Raw genomic sequence first — 20,281 nt, 5'->3', positions numbered from 1 at the left:
CAAGTGCCCAACCACAAAGCATGTAAATTTAGTCTCAAAAAGGGCAAAGAAAGGAAAAATAGGGTTCAAGAGGAAAACAAGCAGGACGTAGAATGCGATATATAAACCAATCACACTTACTTAAATTTTACTTACATTTAAATGTATGCTTTTTTTTTTAAATCCCTGCTTTGCAAGGCAACATGATCTCAAATGATGGATAGGAGAAAGGGAGGAAAGTACAGAGAAAAAAGGGAAAAGTAAATAAATAAAATAAGCAAAGGTCTTGAATGAACCAAGTATTTTTGGTTAACTCAACCCTCTGCAGTGGAAATCCAAAAAAAGAGAAATAATAATAAAATGTCACTGCCTTATTTTGTAGCCTCTTTATTTTGTTTTTAAAAGATTTTATTTTTATTTATTTGTGCATACGAGAGCTGGGGTGTAGGCCAGAGGGGCAGGGTGGTGAGAAGATTCACCAGAGACATAATGGGGAGAACAGGTGGATTGACTGAAATACACTGCTGAGGGGAGCAGCGGGTGAGACAGGAGAGGTCTGCTGTACCATGTGGGTCAGCTCCCTGGGGGTGGGGGGATCTAAGTAGTGCTGAAGTGGCTGTGGATAGCTTCATAATGCTGAGACTTAACCCCTTGTGCCACCAGGGAGGCCCCCTTTGTGACCTCTTTAAAGGACCAGCATCGTTTTAATTATCTTAGATTAATGAGAAACAAAGACAATCTTGCAAACTGGTGGTAATATTAAAATACTAGCTAATGCTTCCCGAGTCCTGTGTGCCATGTACCTCCTAGATACCAGACCCCACACATTTTGGGATATCCTTTCATTTAATCCTCACAGTAACCCACTGGAAGGGACTACTATTAAAACTCCATTTTATAAGATGGGGAAACTCAAGGAGACTAGAAGGACTAAATGGAAGCCTGTATATAATAAAAGGAGACTCCAGAATCCCAACAGAGGTAGCCAGATCCCTAAAGGATACTCCTCTCTCTTTTTAAAATTGTGATAACACCCAACATAAAATTTACCATCTTAACCATTTTGAAGTGTACAGTCCTAACACCTTAACTACATGCATGTGTTGTGAAACATATCTGAAACGTTTTCATCTTGCAAGACAAAGTTCTGCACCATTCAACAATCCCCCTTTGCTACCTGCCTAGCAAGTGTGTGTGCCATTCCACAACGTGGGCTTCACAGATGAGGAAGAGGAGGCCCAGGGAGGTTAAGTGGCTTCCTCAAAGGGCAGTGGTACATCAGGCGTGGAGAAGGGACCAGAAACAAGAAACCCACCATTCCCTCCCATTTCCGCCCTCTCGGGAGGTGGAGCTCACTCACCATAGTGCGGGTGAAGAGGTTCACTGCAGAAGTAGAACTGGCCCCCCTGATTCTGGAGTTGGGATTACTGGGCTCCAGCTCAGAGCCACTGAGAAGGCTTGAGTTCCTCAGGTCAGGTACAGATTTGTACTGCCTCACGGATGAGAGTTTGTGGGGATCAGAGGCAGTCTTCCTCCTCAGGGCCTCCTGGTTGAAGCTGCTGTCGTCTTTCTTTATGTCTTTGACTTTCAAGCACAATTCAGGTGTGTAGGTCACTAATGTCATTGGCTGGAGAAAACCAAACACACATTCTGTGGGAACCCAGCTCTGTCCACTTCCAGATTCATCTGCACCCAAAGATAGGTGCAAAGGAGAAGAGAAGGAAAGTGATAGGTATCAGTCTCTAACTTGGGGTCTTAACCTGGGATTCAGTACTCCTAGAAGGCTTGTGGATGGCTTCATGGGGTCTTTGAGTCACTTTAAATTGCAGTTTTACAATTGTATCTTTATGTACTTTATGGCAAGAGATTCCATAGCTTTTTCAGATTCTCAAGGGGTCTAATGCCCTACACACACATATATATAAACAATTTGCTCTAAATACTGTCCTTTTAGGTGAGTTTTTGAGAATAAAGAGATGATCTGAGAAGTCAACTGAATCTTTCCACTGAGCTGGAAGACAGAGGTAGGCAGAGAAGAGGGACTCCAAAGATTCAGATGAGAGGCCTCTGGGCAGCCGGCCCACAGCCAGAGCAGGCCCACGCTGTGAGCAGAGAGCGGTATGGAAGGACCCACTGCGATCAGACTTCCCACGTAATGTCTGTCTCCCCTGCCCCCACCCCCAGCTCTTCCCTGTACCTCCTGTGTTAGCTGTGCCCCTGGCCTCTGAGGGGTCATGGTCCAACCCGAGCTGGAGTTGGGGACCATGAGTACATGTGCTGAAGCCTGCTCCCTAAATGGGGATTCTGCTCAGCCTCCCAGCTGCTTCTGCTCCTACTGCAGGTGGCAAGGCCAGACCAGAGAGTCTTCTCTGCCTGGATGGGGGGATCCTCAGAAGGACGCAGGGCTTCTCATGACTTCCGGGCTCCCCTCCTGTGGCCAGCCCTCCATGCAGCCCCATTCCTTCAGTGTGTCTGGGCTCTGAGTAGTGGTCTCCTCAGCACCCCCCCACGGATTGGCCCCAGCCGGGGAAGGGTGCCGGGCATGCGAGCTCCCCTCCCATCCGAGTTTACTTGTTTGGAGCTGTGGGTGATGGTCTTGTATTTCTGCCGTTGCTTCTGTCTCCAGCTCCTCGTGCTCTTCCCTCTCGACTGTTCGCCCACCGACTCCCCCTGCATCTCTACCTTCTTCTCTTTCATTTGGAAGGATTTTTTCTCCTGTTTGAGTCTCAGCTCCTGGATCAGTTGCCTGCCCAGTGAAGAACAGTAAGTGTCACACAGGGATGGGCTGTGTGTGTGGACATTCTCCTAAAGGGGTGCACAGGACTGGGCAGAGGACCAGTGCTCCAATTCCCCCCAAAAGAGCGGTCTGCACAGATGATTGCGCGTCACAGAACAGGATGTGGAAGAGAGGGTGGTCCCCCCACTCCTATCATTCCCAATCTTGGGACCAGCATCCAAGGAGAGACATGCAGTAAAGGGGCAACACCCTAGTCCACATCCCCTCACTCACCCCCCACTTCCCAGTGGGCCAGATTCCTTGTATGCCCATACAAGGCAGGTCTGGGTAGGAGGGGAAACTTAGCAGCTCCCATCTCAGAGCACTTCATATGCTGGGCCTCTCTAGTTGACGATATAATGGAAATAATATAGCCCCAGGTGTCAGGAGATAGGGGTTCTAGTCCCTCTTCCGTCATCATCATCTGTAGAAGCCTTTCTCTCTCTGACCACCCCTTCCTTAAAATGAGGTGGTGGGTGGGGACTGGACTCGATGGAATGAGTCTCTTCCAGCTCTCAGATTTTATACCTGCTTGAAGCCACAAGGCAGCTCGGAGGGGCTGGGCATTCTACAGTGGGGGTGGCTGTCTCAAGGTGAGCATCTAGAAACAGCCACTCAGCTACCCAACAACACCTCACCCGGGGGAATTTATGATTTCAGGTCCTTGGGAGGCCCTGGCAACTTCAAGTTTGGGGCCTGAAGCTCATAGCCCTCCCTGCCACCCCAGGCCTGCTGCCCATCAAGTTACGCTTAATCCCCTCAACACCAGCCCACCTTGCCCCTTCCACCCCCGAGGTGCTCCCCCACCCCCGGAGCCTTCCTACCTGGCATACAGTTCCCGAGCCCTGGAAGCAACAGTATTCTGGAAAAGGGAGTTGTTGTCTTGGAAGAACTTCTGATACTTGTCAGAGATCAGACTGGGATAAATCAGGCGGAACCCCCCACAGTGTTCCTTCTCATACTTCTCTGTCTTCTCTACCCGCACGGCCTGGAAGCCCTTGACTTCCTCAATCCTGTGGAACAGAACACAGGGCTGCTGCTGGGCTTTCTTGGGACAAGCTTGGAGGGGCTGTGGACAAGCCCAATGTCATCTGGGGCTAGACAGAGGCCTGACACACCAGGGTGGCCCGCCAGCATTGACTAAATAAACGTGTGAACATTTTCTTGAAAGGAGAGTCTGGACCTCCGGGGAAGGCCAGTGTCAAGCTGCACTAAGAGCTGCTTAGAACAGTCTTCTGACGGCTCACCAAATTCTCCCCTGACACAAGTAAAACCCCTCAGCTCAGTTCTGAGAAGGCACACTGTCGCCACTTTCCCATTCACAGCCATTATTACCCTTCTCTGGAGAACCGGCAAGCCTGTGTTTTGCTAAACTTGAGAGTTTCTAGGCTGAGCTTGATGAGCTTTTATGAGCTGTGATGATCTCATTCTTCCTCACAGCCCCCTGGGGAGGTGGAGGTCAGGGAGGAAGGAATGGAAAGCCCCCTTACAGCAGGGAAACCAGGAGCTGCTGAGATACCCCAGGCCAAGTCAAGACAGGAGGCCCGGTCAGAGGAAGCCCCTGCTGCCCCTGGGCTGCACAGAGCAGCGGCAGGCCCCGGGCTCCCCAACACGCACCAACTGGGCTCTGGGGCCAGACATGCCACCTAATAGCAGGGTGACCTGGGGCAAGTCAGTTCCCTTTGCAGTGTCTTGCTCAGGCTTGGCTCTAACAATAGGGTCCTATAACCCTCATGCTTCCTGTCTATTGTCCTCCTCACAGGGAGAACAGTGCGCATCCCAACATGGATGCCATCACCCCAGTTCTAGAAGCTCGTTCCCAAAGGATCAGGCTGGCTCAGCCCATGGTGGAGAGCTGGGGCAGGGTGGGGGGACCTAGTGGGTTCGAAAGACAACAAAGGCTTCTCTGTGACCATCCTCAGGCTTCAGACAGCAGAATACCCAGCAGAACAAGCCCTGTTGAAGGGTAAATGCCGCCCCTCCGGGAAGCAGTCTCTCCTGCCAGCACACTGACCTGACGGGGTAGGACAGACAAATCTTTGGTTTCTTGTAAAAATAAAGTGATGGTTTTACTTTTTATATTGGCAACTCCTTAATCTCCATGTGATATTTAAAAACTCATATCCATTATACACAGTTGCCTATAACAATCTCCTATTTGGGGGAAAATAGGAATATTCACAGTCAAACTGTCTCAAACTGTCACAATGTACAAAAATAAATGAATTTTCCACATAGGATTATCATTCATTAGAACTAACTCCCCCTTCCCCACCAACTCCATGCAAGATATTTAAATAGCCATGAACACAAATTATGGCATCAGGTACAATGATAAGCCTTCTAAATGCATGATCTCACTTGATTCCCCCAATACCCTGATAAAGCATTACCTCCATTCCATGGGCAGAACACTGAGGCTTAGAGATTTGACATAAAAGTCATATACCTGATGGATGGTGGAGTCCTAATTTGGATCCAGACAAGTCAGTCTTATTGGGAGCAGGGCAGTCATAGAGAAGAGGCTTCCAGGAATGGGTAAGGTGCTTGGGGGCAGGGGGCAGCACCCCTGTACCTGTTCTCTCGAGAACGACATTGCTGCAGACACCGTCCCCGTTGTCTCTCCTCCTCTAGGACTTTCTTTTTGTCACAGCTTCCCAGGTTGATCAGGACCAAGGTGTCGTACAGCAGACTGTCCTTCACCTCTTTATCCAGCCATGTGTCGGTGGAAAAGCTAGGAGAGTGGTTGACCTGTGAGGACAGGACAGGAGCTGGAGGCTGGAAGATGCCAGGGAGGTGCCAAAGCCCACCCTGGGGCCCTGGTTTCCAAAATGAGCTGATGGGAAACAGGGGAATGTGTAAACGGGATACACAATGAGAAACAGAGGAAATGGACCCTCCAGTTCAGCTTAACTAGCTTTTATTTCAGGCCTTTTTTCTTAAGGAGCATGGGAGTGGAGGTGGGGGCCTAGGGGCCTTATTTAGTTCCCCTCTACCTGATGTGTGAGTTCTCTCTTGTGCACTAGCATCTCATAGAGCCAGTGCCGGGGAGGGGGTGTGGGGTGTGGGGTGTGGGGTGGGGAGGGCCAGAGGGCCAGGAGGTAAGGATCAGAAAGGAGGGGTACATTTAGGATCCTGACTTGGGTTGGGGGGAGGAGGAAATAGAGGACTCATTTCTGCTCACAGAAAAGTCCATACTGTTCAGAGGTACTATGGTGACATTAGAGGATTTCTAGCAATTTCTGAAGGCTTGCTGTAGGTGGCTTATTCTGATCTTTGGGTAAGAACTCTAAACAGGGGCTTCCCTGGTGATGCAAGGGGTTAACCCACTGCAGCACAAGTTCGACTCCCAGCCAGGGAGGTGACCCATATGGGCAGCAGATCTATCCAGTCTCGCCCGCTGCTCCCCTCAGCAGTATATTTCAGTAGATCCACCTGTTTTATTTCCCACTCTGTCTCTGGTGAATCCTCTCACCCCACACACCTCTGGCTTACACCCCCAGCTCTTGTATGCATAAATAAATAAAATAAATCTTTTTTTTTTCAAAAGAACTCTAAATAGCCATATTCTTTTTTTAAAAAAAGATTATTTATGCATATAAGAACTAGGGTACAGGCCTCCCTGGCCTGCGGGGATTGAATTCATACTGCAGTGGCTGCGGATATAGCTCCATAGCCCCTTGCTCCACCAGGGAGGCCCTAAACAGCCATATTCTTCCGATCACCACCCCCACCACACACACACAAATACACACATACACACACACACACACGGAAATAGAGGAAACCATAGAAATTTAATGTGTAATTCTGGGTTCTCTGCTGAACGCTGACTGTCCTTGGCAGCTGGCACTAGCACCTCTGACTTGCATGTCCCTTCTCAGCCCCATTGCCTGTGATGAATGGTCACTTGAGAGTGCTGCCCAGCACAAATCCAGTCAGGATGAGAAGCAGTCTCAGAAAAATTCCACTTCCTCCTCACCCACATCCCTCATGTCTGGGGCAGGCAGGAAATTCACTGGGTGAATTTCCCCAGAGCCATGGATCCCAGGCCTCTCTCCTGGCGCATGGAACTGAACCATCAGGTCAGACAGTTTCCTTCTGATACTGAACATCGTCAACTCACCTTTGACAAAGAACACACCCTTTGGGGGGGGGGGCTACTCTTACAAAAGGTAGAGTAGTCTTTAGAATCGCTCTGTACTTGTGATCAATCAGCATTTCCAAGCCTGGATGGGCCTCCAGAAGGCACAGGGATCTCTCTAATTCCCGGCCGTCTACCCCCCTCTGGTGGCCATTTCTCAGCTAAGGGAGAGGCCCCGGGCAGTGAGCAACGAGGGCGGGACTGGCCTGGCAAAGGTAATTGAAACCATCTTAAGTGAGCCAGGAGGGCAGAGGGATGAGCCTAAAGCTGACAGGCCCCAATAACAGGGGCAGCCTTCACCCCTTGCCGGGACAGCCCTACCTCCAGCAGCCACGGCTTGAGTTTGTGGTCCAGTAAAATGTCAAAGCCCAGGATTTCAAAGCAGGCACTGTTGAGCGTGTGGTTGGGGAAGCAGGTGTGGTAGTTGTGCTTGATGATGGGGTGGGCCGAGATGATAGTCTTGATGATCACGTCCTCAATGTCTCTCCATATCTGCTCGACGTTGTAACCATGGTTCTGCATGAACATGTTAAATGTGGAGAGCTTCCTGGAAGAGATATAGGCTGTGAGACAGGGTGGTTCCTCAGGTCATCTAAGATGGTGGGGCTTGGAAGCAGAAACTTCCAGAGAAGATAGGCTCCAGAGCCAATGAGATGGACACCCAGGAGGCAGGGGACATTCAGGCTGTATGAACACAGGAGGGGCCTGCAGGAACCACAAGGCCACATTCATCAAGCTTTCACAGCCTTGGAGAGGATGAAGATATAACAACCTGGCTTGCCTGGAAAACTTAATGAACAAATAAAAACCCAACACCCTACGTCATGGTTTTGCTTTGGTGCCCATGGTTTTCCAGCCACCTGGTGTTCATTAGAAGGTTGTGGGGAGCCTTTAGGAACACTGATATCAGGGTACCGTCTAAGCCATCTGAGGGGATTCTGGGAACAATAAAGACACAGAAACAAGTTCTAGGGCTGTCCTTGGGGAAAAGGCAGCCCTAGGACATTTGCACAAATAAGGTAATCAACCATCAGGCTAGCTGGTGCAGCCCTGATTTTAGAACTGAAAGTTCCCACATCCCAGGAAATCCCTCATTTGCAGACAAACCAAGATGGCTGGCCACCCTATCACAGAAGAGAGGTCTGTGAGGAAATATGTGAGGTCAGCTCGTAGCTGGGCAGTGATGGGAAAGGGCAAGTCTGATAGGTCCAAGAGGCAATGGCGAGGCCAGTTACCCGTCCTCCAACACCCTCCACCCCCACCACACACACACACACACACACACACACACACGCATGTGCAGAGTCAAAGTGGAAAGTGGAAATATGGGTGGAGGAAATGAGGGGAATGAAGAGAAAGAGGAGAATGAGAAGACAAGCGACTCACCCACGCAGTTCAAAGAGCGCACAGGGCCCCAGTAAATAGAGTCAAAGGAGGAAGGGGTCGGTGAGCACATGGCACAAGGCATACTTGCTAAGGATCTGCTGTGTGTGCAAAGTCGGAGCAACGAGGGGATCTCAAGAAATCGCCACGTCTGTCTGGGAAGCCCGAAGGCCATTTGGGAAGTCAACACACATGAATAGCCAAGACTGCGTTTATACAAGATGGACACACAAAAGCCACCCCACACAGAGACCCACCTCATCGTCATGAAATGGAGTGTTGCACATGAATGAATTTTCCAGATCGCTTGAAGCCAACCTTTTCAAGTGCAAAGGAATGTATTTAATTTGCCTAATTGGAAAATAAATTTTCCCCAAATAGATTATACATATCCCAGGATTCACAACAGACATTATGTAACAATGTAACCTTTTCTTGAGGACTCAGGCACATCACAATGTAATTTCATAAGCCCAGTGATTAGTCAGATCCATTTAGCACGCCAGCCATGTGCCAGCACCCTGAAAGACTGAGCTGCCTGCCCTCTGCCCCAGAGGCCTGACAGGCCTCCAGCTTTCTGTCTTCTCCTTCACCGCTCTTACCAGGCCTGCAGCCCCATCTGTCAGGGTGGGATCTTACTGAGGGTGCTGATAGGCACAAACTGAGGAGAGCAAAGTGGGGGCCAGGCGGGGCAGTCAGTATGCAAAGCAGATTGTCTCAAAAGAGGAAGAAGAAATGGAAAACAGAAACAAAAAAGGAAGGAGAGCAGGAAAGAAGGACTCTGCCCAGCAACACGGGAAGCATCAGAGGGCCAGGGCACCATCTGACCCTCGAGGAGGGGAAGTACAATCGGGGACACGCAACAAACAGGCGCCCAGAGCAAAGAGCGTGTATGGACCACAGTTGACATTGACCATGGGGCCGGTGGAGTGCAGCGGTGGACAAGTTACTGTGGGGGGTTAGACTCAGCTGCCACAGGCTTGTCCTTAGAGATGGAACCCGATCCCCTTGTCTGTTAGGTGAGGCCCACCGAGAAGACAGTCATGTGGTCCCTCAGTGTCACGAGGCTGGACCACAGCCAGGCACCTGATCAGAAAGGACAACATGGGAGCTTCGTGAGACAGAAGGGCCTTAAGGATGCTCTTCCAGGCTCAGGTGGAATTGAGCAAAGGTGAAGGTGGGAATGAGCAAGGCCTGGACACCAGATGAGCGCAAGGGCACCCTGGAGGGAACAGCACAGGCAGTATCACCAAATGGTCAGGGTGCGGACTTGGGAATTAAATGGCCCGAGTTTGAATTCCAGCAGTTCTGCCACTTCCCAGCTGTGTGACCTTGGTTACTTCACCTCTTCACACCTCAGTTTTCTGATTGGCAAAACAGGGATGATGGTAGTAACGCTTACTTGGTGGTGCTGATGGTTGTGTGAGGATTAAATGGCTTGAGGAACATAAGTTACTAAGATCAGTGTCTGGCATAGAGCGAGCCCTCAACAAGCAAAATGTTGACTATAAGGTAGCAGTAATAACTGGGAAATTGGGCCAGGTCAAGTAGAAGGTTTTGAATTTGACACTCTGGGCAGCTGAGAGTCACACTGGCCACTCAAAAGTGGAAGGAACAAAGGCGTGGAGTGTCAGAGTGACAGCAGTCTCTGCTTACATGAGGGTGATTGCTTTTGAAGCCCAGTCATACACATCTCAACAGAGTCTCACGGCACGCATGTGCGGAGGCCCGCCAGTGTTCATACTTTGCATGTCATTTGAAAGATGTGAAAATGGAGGTGCAGAAGGTTAAGTAGTGAGAGGAGCAGGGAGCAGAGCAAGGAGGCCAGTGCAGCCATCTGGGTCTGAGGCTGGAGAAAGGCCTAGTGGGAAGGAAGGAGGAGCCAGGGGAATCCAATGACTCACTGGAAAAGGAAACATGCGAGATGACCAGAGACTCCAATCCTGCAGAGTGGAAGGGAGCGGTGGGGAGCTATGCAGAGATGCCAGTTTGGAATGCTGGGGTGGTGCCAGGAGAGAGAACACGTTCATGTTGGGAAATGCTAAGTTGGTGCAACAGGGAGACGTCCAGGTGGAGCTGAGGAGAGATGGGCCTGGAGCTGAGGGGAGAAAGGCTGAGCCAAGTTTTGGGGTGGGGGGGGAACGCAGACAGCTGCTCCAGCAGAGGTGGGTGGAGGACAGCAGAGGGTGAGGCCAGGCCTGGGGTGAGAGAGAGAGGGGTAAGAAAGAAGAGGAAGGAGCGAGGGAAGAAGGAAGACAGCAGAATACTGCATAGCCTCATTTTAGTCCTGGCACCCCACAACACACCCCCATCATGGCCTGGGCTGTTAGTTCTTACAGGAGGAGGGGAGTGAGGGCCCCGTGACTGCATTCCCTTACTCAGAAAAATCAGTGTGACTATGAACACCACGCCGTTCACACAGTGGTCAGGACGCCCTCGTGCCGCAGCCCAGGAAAGGGAGGCCCAGAGCAAAGAAGTGACTTGTCCAAGCTCACTCAGCCAGCAGGAGTCACAGTCAGGACTGGAAGGCGGGTCTCACTGAGCACCTCCACTCCACATGCCACAGGCAGCAGTTCAGGTAGGGAAGGGGGTGGGACGGGTGAGCTTCAGGCAGAACAGGTGATTTCTCCTCCAGGCCCCACACATCCCCTCAGCCAGGCTTAGCCGGGGGATCATCCACTTGTGTTTTGGAGCTCTAGCCCCAAGGAGGAAGGAGGGAGTCGTGAAACTCGGCGTGCCTCTCCGAGGCTCTGCAGTCAGACAGTCGACCGTGTCTCAGTCCCTGGAAGCCTGGCGCAGCTGCAAGAGTGTGATCCTCGCAGTCTGAAAGGCCACCTTGGCCTCCTGCGCTGGCACTTACAGCTGTGGGCAACTCACTCAACCTCTCAGAGCGGGTTCTCTCATCTGTCCAGTGGAGACAGCACCTAACTCACAGCTCTCCCCCTGCAGGGGAGATGACAAAGCCTCTGCCATATGAGCAGTCCACGGGGAAACGCACACAAAGCCCTGGCACAGGCCCAACACACAGGGGCCTCTGTACACACCTCCTCTCCCCCTTCACTGGGCATGTTCACATTCTTTTTCTTAAAACACAGATGAGACAGGATTAGACAATAACATGAATGAGCCACTTGGGAAGCTACTCTCACGCCTTCGTCTCATTTCCCCCACTTCTTCTGGGGAAACTTAAAGCCAGCTAGCCACATGTCATGTCACACCAGGGCCTGGTGTCACATTGTCAGAAAGTCTATGGGAGCACACCCCACCTGCCCCGGGGAACCACGGGCCAAGGAGCAACTGCCGGCACCTCCGCGCCCCATGGCAGACTCACCATCAGTATCTCTTGGTTTCAAAACATCAGAAGGTGCTAAACTCTAGCCAGGTGGGAAAAAAAATCAGAAGGGCCAAGTGTACTAGGTGGGTAGGCAGGTGTGTGTGTGTGTGTGTGTGTGTGTGTGTATACCCTGCTGGGGAAACAGTCCCTGTTTATCTCTCCTCTTCCCCAGCTCCCGGGGTTTACGATGTGGCCTTCTTTTAATGATTAACAGAGGGCAGAGACTAAGGAGTCGGTTCTGGGTTTAGAGGAAAAAAATTGTTTCTGAGACCACATGACCCAAGATGGCAACACTGACGGGCAAGGTCCCAGAGGGCAGTTGAGACTGGAAGGGAAAGGAAGGGGAGGGGAAGCCGCTTCCTCACCTCTTGCTGCCAGTGTGAGCGTCTTGAATGAAATTAGAACTGTGCTTATTAATGGAATAATTGGTCAGGTGCATGCAGATATCGTCCTGGGGAGAGAACATAAGTATGTGGGGTCAGGAAGAAGGGCAGGCCTTCAGAGCCTCTCTGCCCCTCCCATGTCTCCCCCCAGCCCCCCAGGGCTTAAAGAGATGGAAGAGAAAGGGGATGGCTGAAGGCTCACGCAAACTGGCAAAAGAGAGGAAGTAAGCAGGTTTAACACTGCCCAGAGTAGAAGAAACTCCAGTTCCTAGCAAGATTGAGTGGTGCCTGCAGAGAGCGGGGGCCGCAGGGGTAGGAATGGGTTCTCCCAGGCTCTTTTTCCCTCTGCACCTTGGGCCTGAGACACTGGCTTTGCCTACAGGCCATGCATCCCAGCCTCACCTCCTTCTGGCTCTGGGACTTTGCACAGGTCCCTTACACTCTGGTTTTCATTTCCTCATCTGTCACCTGGAAACAACAATCCCTATTTCTGAGGGCCCCTGGGAGGGTTAAATGAAAGAACAGATGCAAACTGGCACACAGTAAGTGCTCAGCAAATGACAGTCGTGCCCATGCTGTCTCAAAAGGAAGGTTTTAAACACACTAAGGGAGGGGGGGCGCTGGCGTGTCCCCTGAGCTCACCAGGTTGTCTGTGCAGGGATGGGAGTAAGAGGTTGTCGCAAAGCGGGCGAGTCCTTCGTTGTACACAAAAATCCTGAGAGGGTCACAGGATGTCATCAGCACATAAATTCGGAGGTCAAACTTGAACCCGTCAATGATAAAGGGCTGGCAGGAGAGACACAAACATTTGAGGTGAAATTCAACTTGTAGATCAGAATGCAAGTATGGCCAGGGTTGGGGAGGGACACAAGGGACCTGGGCTCTATAGCCCACCATGTGACCATGTCACTAAACCCCATGTCCCTCGATTTTCTGATCTGTCAAATGGCACTAAGTACCACCTCCAAGAGATCTCCTGGCAACTAAAGAAGGTGACATTAAAAAGTTCTGCCATGTAGGACATGCTGTCAACATCCAGGGCTGTGCTTTTGTTTCATTCCTGCAAGAATTCTCCCTACCCGACCTCTCCTGACTCGCCCGCTGCTCCCCTCAGCAGTGTATTCCAGTCAACCTGCCTGTTCTGTTTCCCACTCTGTCTCTGGTGAATCCTCTCACACCCCCATACGTCTGGCCTGTACCCCAGTTCTTGTATGCATAAATAAATAAATCTTTAAAAAAAAAAAAAGAATTCTCCCTGCCCTGCTGACCTGTGTTGCCAGCCAGCCCCCCTTCCTCCAAGAACCCTCCCTTCAGTGGGCTTTACCCTGTAGCTTCTGACCTCCAGTCACAGAGTAAAGCTGGTTGCCATTATCTCTCCTGGAATATTCCCCTCACCCAAATGAGGTGAAACTTCCCACAGGACAAAGGTGCTCTCCCAACTAATGTCTGTTAGAGGCAAGAGGCCAGCCTGGCGGAGCCAGACTGACTGACGAGGGTGCAAGGGTAAGTGACATCCTGGCCCAGGTACATGTCACGTCTCTGATCAGAGGGCTCTGTGTGACAAAAATCACTCACACCCACACCCTCTGATCCCTTAGCTCACATTCCATCCAGTGGGGCTCGAGCCTGAGGTTGTGTGGGTGACAGATAAATAACCACAATGAGGAAGTACCTTTGAAATATAGAGCTGACAGATCATATCCTCCCCTGGTTTGATTTCTTTCACCGTCCGGGTGATAAATATACCTCTTCCTTGGCAGCCTGAATCCGGCTTACAAATGTATGTCTTATTTTTTCTTGACCTGCTGTAATTCTGCAAATCTCCCCAGCTATGAGAGCAGGGAGGGAATGAGAAAGAGATGCACCTTTAGCTGGGGAGCAGTGAAAAGGAAGTCTAGCTCTTTATTTAAAAAAAAAAACAAACTATTCAATATGACAAAAACCCTGGAATTGACAGATGCTGAGCCGTCCAGCCACAGGAGACACGGGCGCACACAGTAGAGACGCAGGCTTTGAAGGGATTCAGGCCTGGAATTAAGCCCAGGCAACACCATTGCCAGCTGAGTAGTCCTTTGCAAGGACTTGACTATCTAAGCCTCAATTCCATCATCTACACAATGAGGTTAATGCCACCTATCTCTCATGGCGATGGGCGACATGACCCTGTGCAGGCTGCTACATGCTGTGTACCCTGAAAGGGAGCTCTAATCCAGGTCACTGGGTTCTCTGAGGTTGCAGATGGATTTGGAGTTCCAGATCTGACACAAGCCCTGACAAGTGACAAGCCTTGAATGGATCAATTTCTCCCCTCCACTCTGGATTCTCCATTTATAACTCCCACTCCATCCAGAATATGAGGGGGCAAAAGCTATCTTGAATATACATGGAAAAAAGTATCTTCCGAAGGAAGAAATAAACCAACTTAATGGATTATAAATCTCAGCCTCGCTCTACTTCTTGGTTTGCATTTTTACCCCAAGGAGCCTTGTGGGGGTGGGGAGGAAGTCATTTAACAGCAAGGCTCCTCAGTGGCCATGAAATTGGGAGGCACCTGTTGACGTGATGGCAAACACATTTCCTTCTAAGTTGATGTTAAAGCTCAAAGTTGTGGGCCTCCCCGGTGGCGCAGCGGTTGAGCGCTGGGTTGCGTAGCTGCCCGCAGCCTCTGCAGCGCTGGTTCGATTCCCGGCTGTCCCACATGGCGCACAGACCTCTCCTGCCGCCCGCTGCTCCCCTCAGCAGTGTACTTCAGTCCTTCTGCCTGCTCTGCTCCCTGCTCTGGCTCTGGTGAATTCTCTCACCCTCCCGCGCTTCTAACTGTACCCAGTGCTTGTATAAACAAATAAATAAACGAACAAATAAATTAAAAAAAAAAAAAAAAAAAAAAAAAAGCTCAAAGTTGTTCCAGACAAGCCAGGAAAGGCTGGAACCCTGCAGCTCCTGGCTGGAGGAAGCCCTGGATGGAGAGGGGAGAGTAGGATTCCTCTGGGTTTGGCATATGACTATAATTCTGACGGGGACACCTCTCTGCCCTCCTTCACCTCATCTCAAACACCACATCGTGTCCAGATCATCTCACATTTCTCCTGTTTCTCTGTGGTGTAGTCCAGACTATTTTAGGTACCAGAAATGGATGTCCAGTCTCACGAATGGTAACATGGGACCAGAGGTGGGGAAGGGCTGACTATCTCGAGACGCTGCCGGGGAGACAGCCCAGGCGTGCCCTCCCTGCTCCTCACCTGGGTGCTAACCTTTACCTCACTCCCTTCAGAAGTGCTCCCCATCCTTAAAAATTCAGACACTGTAGAGTTAAAAGGTTGGAACAAGTTCAAAATCAACAGTATCAGAACAAATTCTCTTCCCAGCTTCTGGCACAGGCTCTCAAGCACCCAGCCCCTCAATGGCATCTATTGTAGAGGCAGAACCTTGTGTTTTCTAAACCTTGGACACATACGGTCTTTATCTTTTTCTTCCTGAAGAGGAGAGAGAGATGGGACCTCAGCTGGGAAGGCAAAGTAGCAACCAGGCAAGTGGGGGCAAGAGGGAGGAGTAAGCTGGCAGTGCCACGTGGGGGAGGGAGCATAGGCAGCCACTCACTCGGCCGGGAGACACCAGGTCTTAGGGAAGAAGTGGAAATCTTTAGGGAACATCTTTAACATGCGGCTCATATTCCTGGCCAGCAAGTCCTTTCGGCAGATCTCATTCATCCCAGGGAAGTGATTAATTTTCTGCAAAGGAAGTCAGAATTCATGAACGATGGGAATACCCATGAGTCCCTCTCAGGGACTAGTCAAAGAAGAAGGGGTCCCACTGAGTGGATGCCACACTTATATGAAGAACCAGTTCTGACCCAGATACCTGGTAGCTTTTCATTTCCATCACCCGCTCCAGTGACACCGAGTAGTCAGTCCAGTAGAGAGTCCAGTCATCGTTTTCCCCACCCTCTCGAAGGCCATACTGCTGGGCGGCCCTCCGCACTGCCATGGAGTTGGAGCAAGAAAGGCCTGTTAGCCTGGAAAGCGGGGGAGGAGCATGGGGTGGGAAGGTTATGTTTCTTGGGGCTCCCAGACCAAGCACTGCTGGGAGACACCTCGACTCCTTGGGGCGAGAAGCCATCTTCCCCACTGGACACACCATTGCCAAGAAAGGAAGGTGGAGAGTTGCAAGCTGTGGAAGAATACAGCTTATGTCCCACTGTCCCCACCGAAGGTGATCTGGGATGAAGGTTTCACCGGCACTGCTTCCCCTTGCCAGGAAGTAGGCCTCTGGCTTTCCTCCAAACACTAAGCCTTGACTGTTCAGGGAATAGAAACTAATCCTTAACATCATCAAAGTCAAGCTTAATTAGTAAGGTAAATGGACAGGAAAAAAAATTAAACAATGTATTTCCAAACCACATATATGCTGTCACATCCTTCTTCCCTTGTCTCTGTTTGCATTAGTAACTGGCAACTGATTCCAATACAAACTCAAAATGCCTTCAAGGCCTGGAAAGGAACATGTGCTTGCAGTGATCGGGAGACACGGGGCCAGCTTACGGCGTTCTGATTCAAAACGAAAATGATGACCACACTGTGCTTTACTGCGCAGAGTAGGTCTGTAGGTTATCTTTAGGCATGACTCCAGCCTGCGACTTGTGCTCAAAGGAGTCACTGACCGTAGCAACAGCTGCTTCTGGACAACCAGACCCCCAGATCACCACAGATAAGCACCAGTGAGAGTCGAGGTCCTCACCATTGTGTCAAAGCCCCTATTTTCTTGGAATGAGATTCCCAACCTCCTCAAACAGTTCACTGAGCTGGAAGAAGCAAATATTTGGAGACAACTCTTTTTTATTCTCAAAAATATATGAGTGCACTCTCCTGCCTGCCTGAGACCATGCACGAGCTCTCTTTTTCTTTCTCCTTTTCCTAATAAACCTGTCCTTTTAAAATGTGAAAAAAAAAAGAAGGGAAAAAAAGAATATGCAAGAGTGACCCTTTCCAGGCCTTTGGGGGAATCCAGTGGGTCCCCATCATAGATCCCTTAAACAGATACTCACCACTGTCGTATCGGCAGCTGGATAGATTGATCACCAATCATCTGGAAAAGAGAAAACGGAAAGCAGCAAGACAGAGACAGACACGCCTGCCGGAACAAGTGACTGTACCCCAAGACACGCCATCCCAGCTGGAGCTGCGTGCAGCCCAACCTGCCACCTAAGGCCTGGATTGACCGTCCCCTTCCCGATGACACCACTCAAAAGGGCGGGTGCCGGTACTCTCACTCTGACACTAGGTAGAAACTCTGGATTGCAGATGCAGCTCAGTATGCTTCAGCTTCCTATCAGCATCATCACCTCCTCCATCCTTTCACTCCGGTGACATATCAGGGACAGAAGCTGAAAATCTTTTTGGCCAAAATACTCATTGGTCTTCCCTCTCCTCCCTCCATTAAGAGACACTGTGAGTTAGACAGAAGACAAGCTCTCAGGCCTCAGAGAGTCTGAGCAGTGATTCATTTCCCCCCAGAATGGAGCAAGATGTGGCAAAATCCGAAACAAGAACTGAAGTACAGAAGCTTCAGGTGAGAGCCTGTGAAGCCAGGGCAGTCCTGTCAGATTTAAAGCGCCCTCCATCACCAGGGTGATAAGAACTTTCTTAAAAGAAGGAGATAATCTCTTCCCCCACACAATTTTGTTTTTTAATTAAAAACATACAGAATGAAGATTAGGACAAAGTGTGGCTTTAGCATATACACACCATTATTTGATTCTATAAAAAAATCATTACAAGTGCATTCTTTTTAAATGAGTCAAAAGAGGTTTCCAGTTGCAGCACACGATCAGTCTCAGCCCATGGTTTCTCTGTCACAATCCTATCCACAGCTAAGGCCTCCTTCCCCGCCCCATGTCCCATCTTTCAATCCTAACCTCTTTTTCTTCCTCTTCTTCTTGCCTTGCTGTTGGGCATTCTGAAGGCCCTTTTGGGCCCCTGTGTTCTCTCTCACAAAAGCCAGGGTGCTGATTTCTTTTAGATCTTCTATGGAACTGTCCTCCCTCTCCTCCGAGTCTGTCTCTTCCTCGCCTTCCAAAGGCAGGCCCTGGGGCATCTCCTGGGCCCCCCGCAGAGGCTCTGGGGAAATACACCTGCCCCCTGGAGAGGGCAGAAGGAGCAGCAGTTACTTGGATCCACCTGCAGGGGGACCCCCTACCTTACTCATGTGAGTGGTGGACCAGGGCTTGGCCACCAGGCAACAGGTTTCTGGTTATAAAATGCCACCCACCTGCAGGGTTAGTGCCAGCTCCAGGAGGGAGCTGATCCCACCTTTTGCCACTGACTATGACCTTGGGGACTCACTCAACCAACGGTGGCCCTGCTTTTTCCCACCTGGGGTTCTCAGGAGCAGGCTGAGATGCTATGCATGGCACCACCTGGTAAACAATCTTATTATTAAAGTGAGTGAGTGTCTAGAGACAGCCTCAGAAACAAGTCCAAAGCCTCCCTAGCTGAGGGAATTAGTCCCAGAGGGTGCAGATGAGGTGCTTGGAGGAGGTCCCTTAACTGTTTGGGCCCTGCACTGAACCTCCCGCACCAATCTGAGAGTGAAAGCAACGGTTGCCGGTGTGGTCCAGAGATGACTGAACAAAACGGAAATCCAGGGCCAAATGTAGACCTTCACAGAGCCCAGCCGCAGAAAAGGTTGCCGCATCTCCCCTAAGACCCAATTAAAAACAAGATCAAACTGTACAACACCTATAAAGAAGTTCCGCAAAGTTCTCACCCCCCACCCCCATAATGACTTCTTTGATGGTTGCTTGAAATTTCAAATGTTTTAGTGGTTTTTAAGGCTCCTGGCTTCCTACCCCTTAGGAATGTGCTCCGTTTGCTCCTGGGTAACCCAGGCTGCCCAGGCCCAGTTAGCTGATTCATACCCCTTCCCATCCAAGACCTCTCTGACAGTAAGGCCAAATTCTGGTGTTCTCACTTCCTCTCCTCGCCTCCCCAAACCCTGCCAACTCCTCACCATTTCAGCCCCTCTGCTTTGATGCCTGCACTCCTCTTGCCACTTACTACCCATCGTTCCCTCACAAACTCATGGGTATTTTTTTCCCAAAGATATTAATAATATCTTCATTCGAATTTATTACTGTTGTTGCTATAGATAACATTAAAGGAGGTTTAGAAAAGGGTAGGGCGGGAAATCACCTGTAGTTTTTCTACCCCAACATAACAACCTTGACCCTTTGTGTATCTTCTTTCATTCTTAATTTTCAACCTCACTATTCTCATCATTCTAATCAAAACAAACAATTTTGTATCTGTTTTTTGCCCATTTAGTATCATATCATAAACTCCCTTTGGGATGTGGCAACTTCCACATGCTTCTAGTCTTTTAAACAACATCCCATTGAAGGGATGTGTTACTAAATTTAACCAACCATTGCCCTATTGCTGGCAACACAAATTGCTTTTGGCTTTTCCATGGTATAAATAGCTCTAAAATGCACCCTTTCAATTTATTGCTTTAGGATTATTTTCTTAAGCTTCTATCTAGAACCACGATCATCAGTTTAATGAATATGAAAATTATGTAGTTTCTGATATTTATGTATGTGTTTATTTATTTATATCACCATGTTGTTTCCCAGAGGGGTTCCAACAATTGGGACTACTACCAGCGACATGCAATTATAACACGCTCACCACAGTCATGAGATCTCTTGGGAATCGCCCCCTCCGAACTCAAACTTGCTAATTCTAGACAAGCTTTATACCCCACGGCCATGTTTTTAATGTTACTACACCCTAGCACCTCTCTGTCCCTATCCCAAGCCTAAATTGGTGGAGGGGCGGCACCTCTAACTCAGAGGCTACCTACAAATAACAAGCCCTTATGTGGGTATAGTTCTTGAGGCATTTCAGAGAATCGTCACATACACCATCTCGTAGAATGCTCACAACACCCCCGAGAAGAAAGGCAGAATTATTAAGTCCACCAAGGATTGTGGCTTATTTCTCTCTTGCTGAGGAAGCTGCCACTTACATTCAAGTCCTTTCATGGGGACACCTGAGCAAGGGACAGCAAGAATTGTGCTCAGTACAGCTAACCAGTGAAACATGGGCTCTGGTGAACGGGCACATTCTTTCAAAGTTCAAGAGGATTAAGGTACAGGAAATCTTGACCTTGGGCTTCTTCTTTCTTCCAAGTAAACCATAGTCAGCTCTACTCCCCTATCCCTCCACGAGGGCGCCTATTTACCAAGCCCTGGAGGAGTGTCTCCGTTTACCTAAAGGTTAATG

At 49.9% G+C, this 20,281-nt stretch overlaps 1 protein-coding gene across 1 annotated transcript; it reads right to left on the bottom strand.

Moving 5' to 3' along the window:
• Positions 1–1,331: 1,331 nt before the first annotated feature.
• TTLL6 (tubulin tyrosine ligase like 6) lies at positions 1,332–19,923 on the bottom strand (the record flags this gene model as incomplete). The annotated part of the gene is given in 14 exon segments (XM_084237973.1): positions 1,332–1,391; positions 1,478–1,606; positions 2,551–2,725; positions 3,580–3,768; positions 5,331–5,506; positions 7,221–7,446; positions 11,982–12,067; positions 12,642–12,785; positions 13,672–13,828; positions 15,597–15,727; positions 15,858–15,976; positions 17,864–18,101; positions 18,103–18,133; positions 19,919–19,923. Coding segments are annotated over 14 exon segments (1,866 nt in total).
• Positions 19,924–20,281: the final 358 nt, after the last annotated feature.

The sequence above is a fragment of the Talpa europaea genome, assembly GCF_964194135.1.
Source record: "Talpa europaea genome assembly, chromosome: 7".
Lineage (NCBI taxonomy): Eukaryota > Metazoa > Chordata > Mammalia > Eulipotyphla > Talpidae > Talpa > Talpa europaea.
This window is presented reverse-complemented; position numbering and strand designations above follow the sequence as displayed.